Source organism: Hydra vulgaris, chromosome 03 (assembly GCF_038396675.1).
Source record: "Hydra vulgaris chromosome 03, alternate assembly HydraT2T_AEP".
In the NCBI taxonomy this organism is placed as follows: Eukaryota; Metazoa; Cnidaria; class Hydrozoa; order Anthoathecata; family Hydridae; genus Hydra; species Hydra vulgaris.
The window spans coordinates 6,200,810-6,218,498 of record NC_088922.1 but is presented as its reverse complement, the minus strand read 5'-3'; the positions used below and the strand labels follow the sequence as shown (position 1 = coordinate 6,218,498).

Genomic DNA, 17,689 nt, shown 5'->3' with positions numbered 1-17,689 from the left:
TAATATAACACAAAAAATAAACATAAGAATTAAATTTATAACATTTAAATGTTTTAACAATCTAGTACAAAAAAGTAGAAACAGTGAAAGTAGATATTAAACCTAAAATAAAATTACTTTATTTGAAAAATTCATGACTTTACATATTTATTTTAAAGTTTTTGACCTTGAATGACTCCTAATTCCATAAAACATAAAATATTCTTTTATAAATGAACATGGTCAGGTTTTTAAAAAAATAGGCTATTGTTTTAAAAAACTGGCTAAAAACCAGGAAAACATGCTCTGTAGGAATCCTGCATTTGTTGCTGATTTTTGTTGACATTAATGAGATCAGCAGGTAGAATACAAATTTATATAGTACAAAGAAGCATTTACAACTACAAAATTTTTAAATGAAGATAAAAAAGAATAATAATTGTCACTAGAAGAAAGAACTAAACTACCATATAAGAGGCTTAAGCGTCAAAATAAAAAAACTAAGACGTTGAAACGCATTCAAAAAAAAAAAAAAATGGTGTTAATGCTTTTACCGGTAATAAATATATTGATCATGTTGCTCATGAATCAAAAGACTTGGAGGCTACTAATGACTTGGTCGTATTTGTTGGTCTCACTAGTCACAACTACGTCACCATACTAATTATGCATACTAAATTAGATATTTAAAAGCTTCAACAGCATTTATATTTTATAATGAAAAAGGTTCCATGCTGCTGAGCAATACTCCAAATGACAGGTTATGAGATTTTGTTGCCTTGTTATGAGATTTTGTTGCTTAACGGAAAAGCGTAACACAAGTAATTGCAATTTACTCAATAAACATATTTACATCATTCAAAGTTAAATTATGTCATTTTTAAAGTACCACATTAGTAATAGTAATAGTAATATACTTAAATAAGTCTTTCATTTAATTAAAGTTTACATCTATGACAAATAGTATCTAAAAAGTTAATATTTGTAGCTGCTAAAGTATTTAATTAATAAACGTGCAGCTCATCTTCAGTAAAAGATGTACTGTTTGCAGCTGTAGAAAAAAATACTTGTCAATTTTATTCTTAAATGCGTTAACTGACGTAGCTTTTTGCATGCTGACGGCAAGTTATTCCAATCATTGACAATACAATTTGTAAAAACATTGTGAGGAGCATTATTATATATGAATTCACACATTAGGACGTTGGAAGGCGATTTGCAAATTGGTGGATTATACCAATTGATAATCTCAAAACCATTTTTAGCTTAAACTGTTGGATCAAGTTGCCACGTCTCCTGCGAGTTTTCAAAGTAGTAAAGTTGAAATGCTGACACCTTTCAGCATAAGGTAATCCTATTAAATCAAGAGGTACTTTTGTTGCTTTGTGCTGATCTAATGATCTCTTGATTTAAATGTTTTTTTTAATAGGCCAGGTATCATATTCGCTTTATGTGTTGCAACCTATATGTGTTGATTCTATTTTAGATCATTAGATATAAAGACACCCAGGTCTCTCTCAATATCCATTTTTTATTTATTAAAATGAAATTTAATTTGAAACCATATTAAAAATTATTGTAAGTCTTTATCTTTATAAAATACCTTTAAATTAAACAATATCGTTACGAAAAAGTTTATAAACAAAATTTAAATGTTGTTTAAAAAAAAATTTCCATATTTTAAAAAACTTATATTTATTTAAACTTCCTTTTTTTTTCTTTAAAACATTCATCTTATGTTTATTTATTTTTTAAATGAGGGAGCAATTGTTTATGGTTGAATTTCTTAACGGTCAAAAATAATAAAAATAAATAAAAACTATCAGCATCTTCTTTTAACATTTTTAACAAAATCTTTGCATACTAGTTAATCATTTCTAATTGACGTTCATTCCATGATCAATTCAAAAAATTATTAATAATGAAAAAACTTTTGTTAAAAAGCAATTTCAAAACTGAAAAAATCATTTTTACATAAAATTGTTAATAAAATTTTACTAAAAAAATTCTCTGAAAAATTTTTAATAAATCTAATAATTTTGCCTGCAGGTCTGATTATCCGGCAATGCATCTATATACAGTTATAAGTAGGAATGCGGAGTCCCTAAAACGACTCCGGATTTTGTATATTAGCACTTTCATAACGGAATGAAAAAAAAATTATGATTTAAAACTCTAAATAAATAAAGTAGTTAAATGAAATACGAACATTTTAAAGTAACTTGAATTAAATTTATCTAAAAAAAACTTTTTTTCTTTAACATAGTTTGGAAATTTTAGCAGTAAAGAAAAAATTGTATAATAAAAAAAATTTGACAAAAAGTCTTCTCTTTTTGTTCTCTTAGAACAGGCAACCAATCTTGAATACGGTCTCACTTTTGTAACAGATTGTGGCTCGCAGTGGCTTGTAAATTTTAACTTCATCAAAACTCAGTAATTCACTGCAAACAACTATCACAATAATGTCGACATTCCTACAATAAAGAATAGCAACCCTCTCACTGAGTTGCCTTGTTTATGTCTTCTTGGATTATCGTTTACTACTGACCTTTCATGAAAATCATATATACAGTTGATTGCTAAATTAGCATAAGCTAAGGTTGCTTCTCTTTATTGTGCTCGTCATTTTCTTATTCCTGATTCCATTCTCTACCTTTGCAAATCTCTTATATGCCCATTCATAGGCTACTGTTATCATATTTTTTTCTCTGCTTGCAGCCTTGTTAAAAGTAAATCAGAATAAAAAAAAAAAAATATATATATATATATATATATATATATATATATATATATATATATTTAGGTATAGCATGACCTACTAACACAACCAAATTTGTTGCCTTGAAGGCAAAAAATCAGTGGGCCAAAAAAATATGAGTTTGAAGTTTAAAAATTAACAAATTTAACAATATTCAGACGGTTTAAATTACATTTTAAAAATATAAGTAACAGTTTATTTTGCAATGCCTAAAAAGTGTTGTACTGTTTATAGTCAGTTTCAGAACTCATCTAGTGATCTTAGTGTTGATGTTTATCTTCCTTTAATTCGTTAAGACTCAAATAGTCACATGCTTGGTCAGGGCATTTACATTTGTAATAATTCATCTATTTGTCGGGAAACTAGGTTTGAATCCACAGACTATTCTTTAATGCGCTTTCGTTTGACACCATTTCACTCTATTGCCTTTCTCTTTGTTCTATATCGCTCTCCTTCATCTCAAGACTGCATTCTTTTTGATGTTATTTCTGATCATATTGACCAAGCCCTCTCTCTTTATCCATCAGCTAATATTGTTGTTGTTGGTGACCTTAATGCTCATCACACTGAATGGTTTGGCTCTGGTGTCAGTGACTCTGCAGGGATTAAAGTCCACAACTACTGCCTTTCTCAATCCCTAACTCAAAGAGTCAACTTTCTAATTCGCTTTCCAGACAACCTGAATCATTTACCTTCTCTACTGGATTTATGTCTTATTTCTGATCCTAGTCAGTGCTCACTTTCTCCACATTCACCCTTAGGTGTTTTTGATCACAGTTTGATCTCTCTAAAACTATTATCTCATTCTTCTTCATCATCTGAATCTCCCTATCATCATACCTCTTACAACTACCTTAAAGCTGACTGGGAGACTTTCTGTGATTTTCTTTGTGATGGCCCTTGGGTAGAAATCTTTCATCTTCCTGTTGAAAAATGTCCTTCTTACATATCTTCTCAAAAAATCTGGAGAGCGATTTGATTTGTCTAACTAACATCCCATTAGTCTTCTTCCTATCATAAGCAAGGTTTTTGAATCTTTAATTAACAAACACTTAATCTCTTATCTTGAATCTAATAACTTACTTTCTGATCATCAATATGGATTTCAATCTTCTCGTTCTACAGCTGATTTGCTAACAGTCATAACCGATAGGTTTTATTGTGCATTAGATAAAGGTGGAGAGGTTAAGGCCATTGTTCTTGACATTTCTAAAGCTTTTGATAAAGTTTGGCATGCTGGTCTTCTCCATTAGCTTTTTTTTTACGGTGTATCTGGTAACATCTTTAAGATTATTGAATTCTTCCTTTCCAATCATGGTATAAAAGTTGTCGTCGATGGACAGCGCTCTTCTTCATATTCTGTAAGTTCAGCAGTTCCTCAAGGCTCAATCCTTGGCCCTATACTCTTTTTAATTTTTATTAACGATCTTTCAGATATTCTCACATCTAAGGTAGCATTGTTCGCTGATGATACTACCATTTATTCTTGTCGTATATCAAATCCATTGCAAAATTAGCATCTGCTAAGGTTGCATCTCTTTATCGAGCACGACACTTTCTTACTCCGGATTCTATTTTCTATCTCTATTAATCTCAAATCCCGCCTTGTACGGAATACTCTTGCCATATCTGGGGCGGATCTTCTAATAATGCCCTTTCTCTTTTAGACAAGGTGCAAAAACACATTGTAAACATAGTAGGACTTGCTTTAGCAGCCAACCTCTAACCATTGTCACATCGTCATAATTAGCTTCTCTTTCTCTTTTCTACAAATACTATAATGGACACTGCTCCAAAGAGCTAGCGTCCCTTGTGCCATCTACTAAAATTCATTCTCGTGTTACTTGCCCTTTAATTAAGTCTCATCCTTTTTCTGTGACTGTTCCTAAGTGCTCCAAAAACTCTTCTTCATCTAGTTTTTTTCCTTGAACATCAGTCCTTTGGAATTCGCTACCTTTATCTTGCTTTCCTGATTCATATAATTTGCAATCCTTTAAGTTGTCTGTCAATTGTTATCTTGCTCTACAATCTTCATCTTTTCTCTTCCAGTAACTTCCAACTCTAATTAGTGGTTGCTTGCAGCCTTGTCGGAAGCGAAGATGTTTAAAAAATAATAATAATACTTTTTTTTTTGTAAATATAATTAATTTGGTGATTCTTAAAAAAATTCAAGTTAAACTTGATCATTTATATTAATACTTTGTTTATTTTAGATTTTAATAGTATGCCTTTTTTCAAATTGTTGTTTTGCTAAAGACTTATTTCAGCAGGTTGCAAACAAACATTAGCACTTTTTTTATAAATTTATACTTATGAAGTAATAGCAAATATCATTTAAGGAAAAAAAGTTTATAAAATTTGAGTATTGCATACTTTTTTTATATTCTTTCTTAAATGACCGAACTTAGGCGATTTTATTGTATATATGATTTTTAAATTGTATAAACATTTATTTTTTCCAAAAAGTTGCACAAAAAAAATTATTTAAAAAAATATCGTAGTCTATTTAAAATAGTAATTTTTAATCATTTCATGCTCTGATTAATTAGTCAAATTAAAAAAAAAGAAACAAAAAGAATAAAACAATTAAATCATTCCATTGCAATGGAAGATTTAATTTAACTTATTTATAATTTTAAGTAACTTAAAAAATTATCTTTCAAAAGATTTCAAAAGAAAGACATGAAAAAATAATTTCAAAAGTTTAAATTTATCGTAAAAAAAAACATAAAAAAATATATGTATATATAACATTATTTGTTAATTTATTCAAAATGCATTTATTTTATAATTAAATTTTTATTTTATTTAAAGCCTTCCCATAAAATAAAATCTTTAAAAAGATCATCAATTAAAAGTTATCCATAATGTAACAATTTTTTTTATAGCATTTAAATTGTTAAACATCAAAACCGCCGAAGTTAAATTGTAAAGAAAAAAATATATAAGCGTGGCAGTTACAGCATGCGATTGCAGCGATTTCTATCCAACCCTAAAGACGAGATTTTTTTAAAATATATTTAATATTAACAAAAACAACATCAACAAAATTTCAATATCAAAGGTATAACACTCTAGTCACTAACTGCATTATAAAAGTAATAACACTATAATAGTGTTATTACTTTTATAACGCACTTATAACTTTTATAATTCATTCTTTGTTCAAACAACATAAGTAATCCCAAACTTTAATTGAATAGAAAAGCATCTAGAAAAAATAGAGTGGATATTCAAATAATATTGAAAACTTTAGGAACTTTATAAAAATGTACTTTATTAAAAGTTTAGCATTATGAAAAACATTACTAATGGTCCATAAAAACACGCGTTTATTCTAAAATTAACCAATAAAAATTTTTTATTGGTTGATATTAAAATTAACGCGTGTTTTTACGAACCATCAGTAATGTTTTAGAAATGTTGAGCATCTCTTATTAAGTTTGTATTTGTATAAGTTCCTGAAGTTTTTAATAATATTTGAATATCTATTTTATTTTTTCTAGATGCTTTTTTACTTTAATTAAAATTTGGGATTACTTGTTGTTTGAACAAAGAATGAATTATATAAGTTATAAGTGCATTATAGAAACAATAACACCATTATAGTGTTACTACTTTTATAATGTAGTTAGTGACTAGAGTGTTATTACTTTTGTAAGTTTATTGTTTTATTTTTTATAACTTTTTTGCTGACAAATTCAAGTTGATTCGCCCCTTGAAAACAAAGAACAGGGTGTTGCATAAACTGAAATTTTAAAGACCAGACATTTTTCCAAATTTTGCGTTTCGTGATTGCTTAATTCAAATCTTGAATATATACAAAAACTGACAACCAATTATAGGTGATGCATGATTATTGCACGCTTTTTAAAGTCAGTATTTATTTATTAGTATATATTTTGTTGTTATTTACTATTATATTACTTATTATATAATTATTATATATTATATTATTATATATTATATATTTTTATTTATTTCAGTATTTAAATATTTTTGAAATTAGTATTTCAGTATTTATATATAATAATGGCGTTAAAAAACAATTGTTTATCAACCTAATACCTGCCAATAATAAACATATAATTGAAAAAAAAAAAGCACAAAAAAACTTCATATGCGCCAATTAATGTCTTTGGGGTCAATATAAATTAAAATTAAAGTTAATGCTTGGGCTTAACTTATATGTCAAACTTATTTTAAAATATTACTAAATATTATTCAATATTGAAACTATATTTGTTCTTAAAAAAAAATTAGCTCATTTTCATCGCAATTGTTTTTTTGAGTTTCCTTCCTAAACATTTTTTTTTGCTGTGTCTAGCGCAACAGTACCGTTGCTTTGTTTTTTTTTAAGTCACAGTAGTAATTTTTGATTGGTTGATTTTTTTTCTTTTATTTAAAGAATGCATGCCAAAACCAAAATCCTTAATCGATGTATGTGTGCTCCACTGCTAAATCAGTTGATGTACATAAATAATAAAAATCAATGTAACTTTCAATATACAACAATAATAACTTTTAATAAAAAATAGTTAAAAAACATTAAAATAGATTTTTCTCCGTAGCTGATGAACCAGAGAGATACCATAATACTAAACGTACAATATGAAGCAGTGATTCTTTTTGAATCTTCATATTTTAAGTTTAATTTTTTTAACGCAAGTTAAATCAGTGATTATTTTTTAATAAACGATATGAACAGCGATAAAATTTTAACAAGGGATCGCCCATAAATTACGCAATGCAAAACTTATTTAAAAAAAGATAAGTAGGAGATCATTTTGCTCTTTTGCACAGTGGTTTTTATTGGACTTGCAAAGTTGTTTATATACTTGATTTAATTAAAGACTCTGCAAGGGAAAACTGTTAATCCTTTATCTTTTGTCTATAAGTTTAATTTTGCATTAAAATAAAAAAATAAAGAGAATTTTATGACGTCAAATACTGCATTAAGCTAGTGCATTAGGCATTTTTTATTTAAAACAAGGCCTGTATACAAGGATTGCAGGGTAATTCCATGTAAAAGTGGGACAGTCATTTCAGTTACCTCTTGGATTTTCTTTAAATTTTAACCAGTGGTACCTATTAATGAAACATGAAAAAATGCAAAATTTGAGCTCCCGAACCCAAACGGTTCATGATGGTTTATGATGTTTTGAAATTCAGCCTAAAATGTTCCTTTTTTTACGAAGTCCACCATTATGGATTTTGTAGTTGTACTTTTAATTGAATAATTTAAGATCTAGTGGAAGAATGTAGCTAAAAATTGGTATGTCACCTTTTTTTGAGGGTGCTGAATTCAAAAATGTAGATAAAATAGTGAAATTTAAATTTTTTGATAGTTATTTTTTTATTTTAAAATGGTCAGTAAAATTTTTAGTTCTGTTACCATGGGTTGCACTTTCATTAATTACCGGAGTTGCCTAAGTCTCGTGGACTTGATTTTTTTTCAAATGAAGTAGGTGATCCTAGGCTATCTTTACAAAAAAGATGGTTTTGGTTTCTTAAAGCATAATGAAGATATGTCATTTTGAAATTTAGACAAAAAATTTCTTTATTTGGCCACTATTCTCTATTATAGATTTTATAGCGATACTTTTTGTGTGAATAACTTAAGTTCTAGTAGAGAAATATGACTGAAAATTGGTACCTGACCAATATTTAAAGGTGTTGAATACAAAGATGAAGAGAAATTAACCCAATTCCTAATAATTTAAAATAATTTTTGAATTTTAAAATGTCAACAGTCTTTTTTTTTTCTTGTAACCATAATTTACATTTCACATATTTCTGGAGTTGCCTTACTCTCATTGTGAAATAAGATGTTTTGGAAAAGTTTAGGTCTCTGAAAAAAAAAAAAAAATTATATTGCTTTGCATAACTTACATATTTATGATCAATATTTTCAAAAGTATACATAATATAATTTAAATATAATTTACTATACAACACATTGAAAAATGTGTTGTATATTAAATTTATTCTAATAATTAGGTATTATTTCAAAATATTGGTTGCAAGCTAAAATTTTAGGTTACATGCTCAAATGTTTTTTAAAAATAAAAAAATAAAGTGCAAACTTTTTTGAAAAATATTTAAAAACTGCTTTATTGAAAAAAGTTCAAAAATAAAAATGAAAAGGAAATACCAAATATTACTAAAATTGAAGTTTATATCATTTAAATAATGAAAGTAAAATATTAATCAACTTTCACTGAAAAGATAAAACTTGTTCAAATAGAGTTTCATCTTCTTTTGAGATTTGGTACTGACGCCCAGAAGATGTTGAAGATGTTTTAACAAGAGAAATGACACTCATTCTTGGCACCCAGCAATAATCATCCTGCTTTGGCCAGTAGTACAACCGACTTGGATAATGTGAATGCATAAACTTAACCATAAAATCATCATTCTCTTTATCAACTTCAGAAACCATACTAAGCCAGTAAAAATCGACTTATTTGCAAAATAGGTATTGTGACATCATAACATTGTCAATTTTAATAATTTCATACTTTTGTGTTCTGTGGAAGTCAAATGTTAGAGCATCATCTTCGGATACCCTTTCCATTTTTATAATTGAATGAGAAGATGGTATAAATTTATGGAAACTTCTTGTCCCAGGAATAGTGGTTGTTATTAAAAGTCTATCAGTAAGTTTGTTTCTTACTAGCTCTATTTCTTCAGCAGTGACGTACACAACCGTAATCCCACTGATTGGCTTTTTACAGTATTCAAACATTGCTTGAGAAGACAGTATATGACCTGTGGTTGGACTCTGCAAGCTAGCTGTTACAACAAGCCTTTTAACAGTGCCACCTATTCCATCGCATGGAGATTTGCCATGGCTTGTTGCAAAGAAATTCCAGATGCAATTTATGTCACCATGCTCAAAAAATTTTGAGCATGGTGACATAAATTGTAAAAATGTTTGCAGTTTTTAAACTGCCCTGCACAGCCGTCAGAAAAATAATGAATTTTTGTAATTGTGGGATAAAGATGAGTTTTTATATGATTAATGGTTTTATGCATAACTTTATTGATAAATCCAACATCATGATTCAAATCATCTGAAATTACACAAAAAGAAGATATTTCCAATTTCATTTTCTTGTAGTAGATGACAAGTGGAAGAAGGGAACATTGACTCTTGCTCCAACTCTGTATCTCGTCTTGTACTACAAAAGTGTAAATCTCCATAAAAATTGGATTTTATAAAATTTATAAAATCCAATTTTATGGCCTGGGTACTTAGTCTTATATGCCACATAGAGCTCCTTTAAGTTACACAAAATCAATTTTTTTGACATTTTTTTTTCCCCAACACTTACGCAGTCTTTTTTACCTGACATTTGCTTTGAATACTCATTGTCACAGTAAAAAAGCTTTACAAGTTCTATAACATCTTTACTGATTCGATGCCATTCAACCACATCAGGGTATGCTATGATGCCTTTTTGGTCACATAAAAACTTTGCATTTTGAATTTTGTGTTTGGAAACTGAAAACTCTTTTGCTGCTTTTCTAATAGACCAAGATTTGGGGGTTAATGTCAAAATTTGAAGTTGCTACCTTCTGTTAGAAACCTTAAGTTTTTCTTTCATGCATTCTACAAGGAAGTCTAGATCGCCAGCTTTGGTTTGAATTTCCTTTAGAACTTACTTTTTGGTGCAATAAGATCGGATTCGGTTACATCTTAATAACTGCTACTTCAACTTGCTTTCTCTTTCTCAACTTTGCTGTATCCAAGATGATTTCGTGAACACTACCTAAAAAAAGGGAAGAACTCTTTTAATATGTATAAAAATTTAATAAAACCTTAAAAAGTTTAAAGTTGTATCACATTTAATAGTGCACTTTCAGAAGTCAGCTAAAAGGTTAAATATAGCTAAAATAGAATTTGGCTGCCAATAATTTCATTATTGTAACTCACAACACTTTCACAAAACTAAAAGTTATGATTGCTATAAATACCTTTTATAACTTTGTTATGAGTATTAAATGGATTGCAGCAACATGATAATTTAGTTGTATAAAGCTTCAAATAAACATGTTTTTTCATATTCAGGAATATCTTCAAAAGATTCAATTCCCAGCAACAATGTATATGCTGTGAGATGACATTCACTCTAGGTTGATTCCAATGGAGCACTGTTGGCTGTTTGCCATGACTAAGAAACTGAATTACCAAATAAGATTTAATAATTATTTAATCTAAAATGAAAATAAATTTTTTTAAATGAAACATGTTATTGTTAACTGTTGTTTCAAAACTATATTTAGACAACATAACTGACATCCCAAAACTATATTTATACATCACAGCAGGCGTTGCAAAACTATATTTTTCATGATAATTCACTTCACAAAACTTTATTTATATGTCAAAACCAACCTTAATAAACTGTTTTTACACACCACAATTGAACCCGTGATAGTCAGGCAATTTGTGAAAATGTTACCCCGTTTTATGATTAAGTAATATTATACCATTTTAAAAATTAAAAAATTATTTTAAAATATTAGGCATTGAGTTAATTTCTCTTCATCTTTGTATTAAAACACCTTTAAAAAGGGTCAGGTACCAATTTTCAGTCATATTTCTCTACTAGAACTTAAGTTATTCACACAAAAAGTATCGCTATAAAATCTATAGTAGAGAATAGTGGCCAAGTAATAAATTTATAATAAGAAATTTTTGTCTAAATTTCAAAATGACATATCTTTATTATGCTTAAAGAAACCAAAACCATCTTTTTTGTAAAGATAGCCTAGGATCAACTACTTCATTTGAAAAATAAATAGAATCCATGAGACTTGGGCAACTCTGGGAATTAATGAAAGTGCAACCCATGGTAACAGAACAAAAAATTTGACTGACCATTTTAAAATAAAAAAATAACTATCAAAAATTTTAAATTTCACTATTTTATCTACATTTTTGAATTCAGCACCCTCAAAAACGGCGACGTACCAATTTTTAGCCACATTCTTCCACTTGATCTTATATTATTCACTTAAAAGTACTACTACAAAGTTTATAATGGCGGAAGTGGAAAAAAATGGGCATTTTAGGCTGAATTTCAAAATGTCATAACTTTTGAACTGTTTGGATTTGGGAGCTCAAACTTTACTTCTTTTTTTTTGTTAAATTGATAGGTACCACTGGTTCAAATTTGAAAGAAATCTGAGAGGGTGACTGAAAAATTTCAATTTTTTGTCCTACTACATGGAATTATTCTGTAGTTTATTATGTAATTGCTGTTTTTTTTTCGAAAATGAATTTTTCATCTTAGTTACAACAATAATGCTTTTCTTTCATAAACAACTCTGCAAACTTGATCATATTGTCATTAATACTACAGTGAAATTAAACAGTATTTCACACCAAGGATTTTAGTAAAAAGATCTCTGCACTGCATATCTGTGTTTAAAAACAAAACAAAAAAATTTTTTATACTAATTTAATGGCAATCTTTTATTATAATTATGTAATATTTATATAAACTTTTATAATAAAGTCTGCTTTACTAAAAACAAAACAATTATTTTAGTATAAATAACTTATAATATAAAGTGGACGAGTTGTTATCTATTTGTATGGTTAACTCATAGTATCAAGCGCTACAAAAATATCAGTGGTGTCATTCCATGTCAAATCCACCCTAAAAAAAATTTTGGCACCATGCCATTTCAGATTTTGATGATTTTCCGAATACAAGCTCAAGTGTCTGACTCATACGGTTTCAAAAATGATTTTTGAAACCGTATGATTGAAACCTTTATGTTTAATGAAGGATTTTCTATTTACGACATTATTTTAGGGAGAGGAATTCAAAAATGATGGCTAAAATACTAAAAAAATTAAAGGTTCGATATGAAAATTTAGTTTCAAAATAATGTAAAGTTTTTTGTAAGTTTTTTGATGCCCCATACAAAATATGTTTATCTTGAGATGCCTGAAAGACATGATTATAAATTTTTTTCTAATGTTCTATATATAACAAATGCTATAAAACAAAAAAACTGCAAGGATAAGCTTTTTTAAATCAGATTTATTTGCATTTAAAGTTTTATATTTCTAAACCCTAAAAATATCGAAACTCCAAGATAAACCATGGAAATAATTAAATTGTAATAAAAAAAATTAAAATAATGCAATAAGAATTAACAATCTTTAACAGTTTCATAAAATATTAGTTCTCTGGTTTAAAGTTTACCCAGCTTTCTTTAATGCTTTGATTTTGTATTGTCTTCCTGTGACAGTTGTTGGAATATTAATCATCAAGAATAAGTTTGTTGATGGAACCCAACACACACCATATCTAGAAGGCCAGCAATATGACCTTGAAGGGTAAAATGGATACATGAATCTAACTTGAAAGTCTTAAATTTCAACATCAATAACCTTCACTAGTCCAATCTATGGGTTGTTATTATAAATCAAACATCCAAACATTTCAATGCTTGTATTAGGCAAGCAATCTTTAATAATCTGAAATATTTTTTTTTGTGTTACTTGTTAGAATGAAATTGTGACAAAAACTAATTCCTATGATTTCATTTTGGTAAAAAAAACAAAAACATTCCAGATGCTGCAAGTATGATTTGTTGTTGCTCAATGAAAGCTAGCAATTGAAGTTAGTCTTATAACAGTCCCACCAAAGCCATCATAGGGTGATTTACCATGACTTGTTGCAAAGAAAAGCCATGTATGTTTCATAGCAAAATCTTGCCCATGGTGGCATATATTTATGAAGTGTTCGCAATTTTGCACTGGCCAGCACACCCATCTGAAAAGTAATGAGCAATTTCTATTTAATAAGAAATATTGCTTTTAATATCTTCCATTGATAACTTCATCGCTTGATATACCATATCTACATCATGCAGTAAATCATCTGAGATAAAACATTTAATCACATTTAAGGACATTATTTACTTTATAATAAACTACTGTGGGATGCAATATTGCTTGAATTTTGTTCTAGTGAAAAATTTGTAAACAAAGGACAATGACCTCAGTACTACTTAACTCATTTTTTAATTTCTATAAACAATCAGCAATGTATGAATGTTTTGCAATGTAAGAATGAACAGTAAGTTTTTGTAACTTATTCATTAAAGTATTAATTAAGCTACTTGATTTCTGTTAGACTTGCTAGCTCAGATCGGTCTGTTGTCTTCCATTGTTTGTAATCTATACAACAACCATGATCTTTATCAATATCTTCTTGAGAGTAGAATTCATTTTCAAGATAATGTCTTAATATAGAATCTTCTGGACACAAAGGGCAATAATGTAACATGCAATTCTTGTTAGCACTACTACTAATAAATCAATAAGTTCATGATAAACTTTGGATAATTCAACTGCACTAACCATTAACCAGATGCTCACACTGTAATGCACCATTTTGGACGATTTGAGTAACAGTGAGAAAAACAAGTCTTTATATCAAGATAACTGATTTTAAACTTAGCATACAGTAAATGCACATAAGTACAAATGAGATATTTCTTTTTCTTTTTATTTTTCAGGGAAAGATAAAACACATTTTTCAGCAGCAGTTTGCGTGATATCTACACCATATAATTAGTAACACTAAATTCTTTTTCTATACATTCGTTAGACCAAGGTATTGGAACCAGTAGTAATTAATTTTTCTGATTTCATTTGAAAGTTAACATTTTTTCTTTAATTTTTCCTAAAAGTATATCCATATCATTTGCTTTTCATTTAACTTCCTCATATAACTTATTGAAGGAATCTTCTTGGCTTAACTGATCAGGATCTTTATTTAAATTCCTTGCAATACCTAACTTTACTATTTTTTGAACATGTAACATTTCTTTTTACCGAAAGCAACTCTTGAGTGACTATTCACAGCATGCATTTTGAGAGAACTTATTTTCATAGCCATCAAAAAAGAATTGAGATTTAAGAAGTTCATTAACTTCATCTTCATAAATCTGGCTGCTAGTTGGTTCTCCTGGTCCATCATCCTTAAATGACATCAATTTAGTTATACATTATGGACTTATTTTTTCTTTATTATACAATTTTCTTTATTTATTAATCCAATTGAACAACTTTCTTTATCAGAAATATTTTTAAAATAATTATTTAAAGATTCATAAGTAGAAAATCCTTCATTAAACATGAAGGTTGTACAAAGTGAAGATCTTTAATGCAAAGAAGTTTATATATTAGAACTGTACCTGAAATTCTAAAATCTTTTTAAAACAATAAAAAATTAATGTATATATTTTTTTTTTCATTATTAAATATCAATTTTTTTAATTTTTTTTTTATAAAACTTTCAACGCAAATAAATCAGATTCATAAAAGATAACCTCTGCAGTTTTTTTGTAATAAGGAGTTTTGTTATATATAAAACCATTGGAAAAAATTTCAGAATTATATTTTGCTTGAATCATAGATGCCTAAAAGATATGATTCTGAAATTTTTTCCAATGGTTCTATATATAACAAAAAGATTTTTTTTTTTTTGTACAAGGCATCAAAAAACTGTTACACCATTTTGAAATTGAAAATAGTTAAGTGCAAATTTTCAACACTATTGAGCAAGTATTTCATAAGTTAAAGCTGATTGTGTTATGTAATAAGCATAAAAAGTAAATTGCGTTGAAAAAAATAATCAAAAAAGAGATTGGGACTGAGTATTGATCACTGAAACCATAAGTAGTGAGACTCTAAAATTTGGAGTAAAGTTTTCTTTCATTAATATGAGCTTGTATTCAGAAAATCATCAAAATCTGAGATGGCATGGTGCCAAGCATAAATTGAATTAAGCTGGAAAGACCCAGTGACTGTTACGCAAAATAAATAAACAATCACATTTTTGTAATTAAAAATAGTCAATCTGAACCTCAAACTTGTTATTTGTTTATTCAATGTAGTTTGTACAAGAATTCTTAATTTTTTAAATCAATATCTAAAAATAAAGAAAAAAAGGATAGTGGTTTATATTTATGAAAAACTAATACTTTTTTAAGAAATGTAAATTGCTCCCATAAACTACTTTAGGGAATTTAGAGTCGTAAACTGCTCCTATAAACCACTTTTAGAACTTCCCTCTGCCGAGCCCTGTATATATATATATGTATATACTTTAACATACATACAAGTGTGGCTTATACATGTTATTTACAAAAAATTTAATTATAATTTTAACAAAAAAACTTAATAAAACCTACAGATTTTGTTTCATACACTGCAATCTTCTGAGTACAACAGATAGGATGAACAACATCATATGAGAGCATCTTTAAAACTTTACTTTTTTCCAATATTTTTGTTCTATTTTTAAACAAGTATAAAAATTATTATTTAAATTGCCATTTAATACATATATTAATAAATATAAGCAGCCCTCAGAATTAGGGTCAGCATTCGGCAATGCCAACCTAACTGTTTTTGCCAAAAAAAGTTGCCGACCTTGTTTCTATGTTTTATAGTAAAACTTTTGTAATGAAATATTTTGGCTGACTTGATGCCAACCTCTAACGGTTAAAGGTCTGAGGATTTGGATTTAAACAGGTTATAACATATATTGTATTTTAAAAAAAAAGTATTTTTTCCAAGTTTTTCCGAAAAAAAGGTGGGAGTTAAAAAGTTGAAGGAGTTGGGATTTAAAAAGCTAGAGTAATATATATACATACATTTTATTTTTTAAATATATATATATATATATATATATATATATATATATATATATATATATATATATATATATATATATATATATATTTAACCATAAGTATTTTTTAAAAATAGTCAAGCAGAAAACTTATTTAAATTTTATTAAGTTAGGCATTTTTTTTTAATAGTCAAGTAGAAAAGCTAATTTGAAAAATTATAATTATCAAAAATTTACAAATCTTAGATTATTGGTATATGTTCTGGTGGAATTAAAACTGCTCCAGTTAATCGCCCTTCTTCCAACAAAAAATTATATGTAGCACAAGCATTAGGTGTATCCGATACTTCATACGAAATGTTAAATTTTTTAAAATACATTTGAACTTCTTTTGGTAGTTGAAAAACCTTTTCACCTGTTCCAATAACAAGAATTTCAATTCTCGGTTCAATAACTGTAAATAATTGTAAACTCTCAACATTAATATCACAAGAAGACTTGACTTTCCAAGATAAATAGCATTTTGGTAAAATAGCAACTGATCCAAACACTTTATTGCCTTGTATTGTAAAGCCTTTTGTATTGTACTTTGTTATAAACAGAGGAATATCTTCACTATTTTCATTTTTTGCATCAAATTTGGAGATTTTCATTGTTGTTGGTTGCACAACGTACCCAGACAATTTTGAAGATAATTGTCTTGCTTTTATATCTTTTTTAATAAACAACTTAGTAAAAACTTGATATGTAAACCGATTACACTTCATACCTTTAATCTAAATATAAAAATTTTATAAGCTCTAAATAAAGAAGATAATTACTTTTTAAATTATTAAATCGCGCTATGCTCTATTATAAATATTTATAACTCAAAACATCTCATATGCTTAATACAACTGATCAATATTGTGAGTGCGTTTTATCAACTACTTAAAATATATATCATTTACAAATATTACTTTTCTTGTCATATTTAGGTGCTGTATTGTGTATTTTTGTGTTTTAAAAACAAGGAGAAAAACCGTGTTAAATAAGTAATCAAATACAAATAGTTAGTTTTCTAAAATGACATTAAAATAATATTGCACTTAAATACTTAATTAAGTAATCATTATGTTTGAAAAAATAGCGTATTGGAGTATTTATTTTTATGTTTTTTCAAAGAGCTTTGTTATGAAATTACGTTTGTTTAGAGAATACATTTGCAAGAACTATTTATATTTTGCGATATGGCTAATTGCATAGTGAAAAACCTTCTATATTAATAAGGTAGGGCTGAATT

General features: G+C 27.6%; 2 protein-coding genes across 2 annotated transcripts in view; both read right to left on the bottom strand.

Annotated features, from left to right (window-relative positions):
• LOC101234687 (polyphosphoinositide phosphatase) overlaps positions 1–16,075 on the bottom strand; it is a 58,349-nt gene extending 42,274 nt beyond the window's left edge. Inside the window, exon 1 of the mRNA XM_065792152.1 lies at positions 15,965–16,075. Coding sequence (XP_065648224.1) covers positions 15,965–16,033 — 69 coding nt within the window. The 5' untranslated portion in view covers positions 16,034–16,075. The remainder of the gene's footprint in view (positions 1–15,964) is intronic.
• A 536-nt stretch (positions 16,076–16,611) lies between these two features.
• LOC100207857 (NADH dehydrogenase [ubiquinone] 1 alpha subcomplex assembly factor 3) lies at positions 16,612–17,227 on the bottom strand. The gene has a single exon (XM_065792155.1). The coding sequence runs from the start codon at positions 17,172–17,174 to the stop codon at positions 16,650–16,652; it is 525 nt and encodes a 174-aa protein (XP_065648227.1). The 5' UTR covers positions 17,175–17,227; the 3' UTR covers positions 16,612–16,649.
• Between the last annotated feature and the right edge of the window lie 462 nt (positions 17,228–17,689).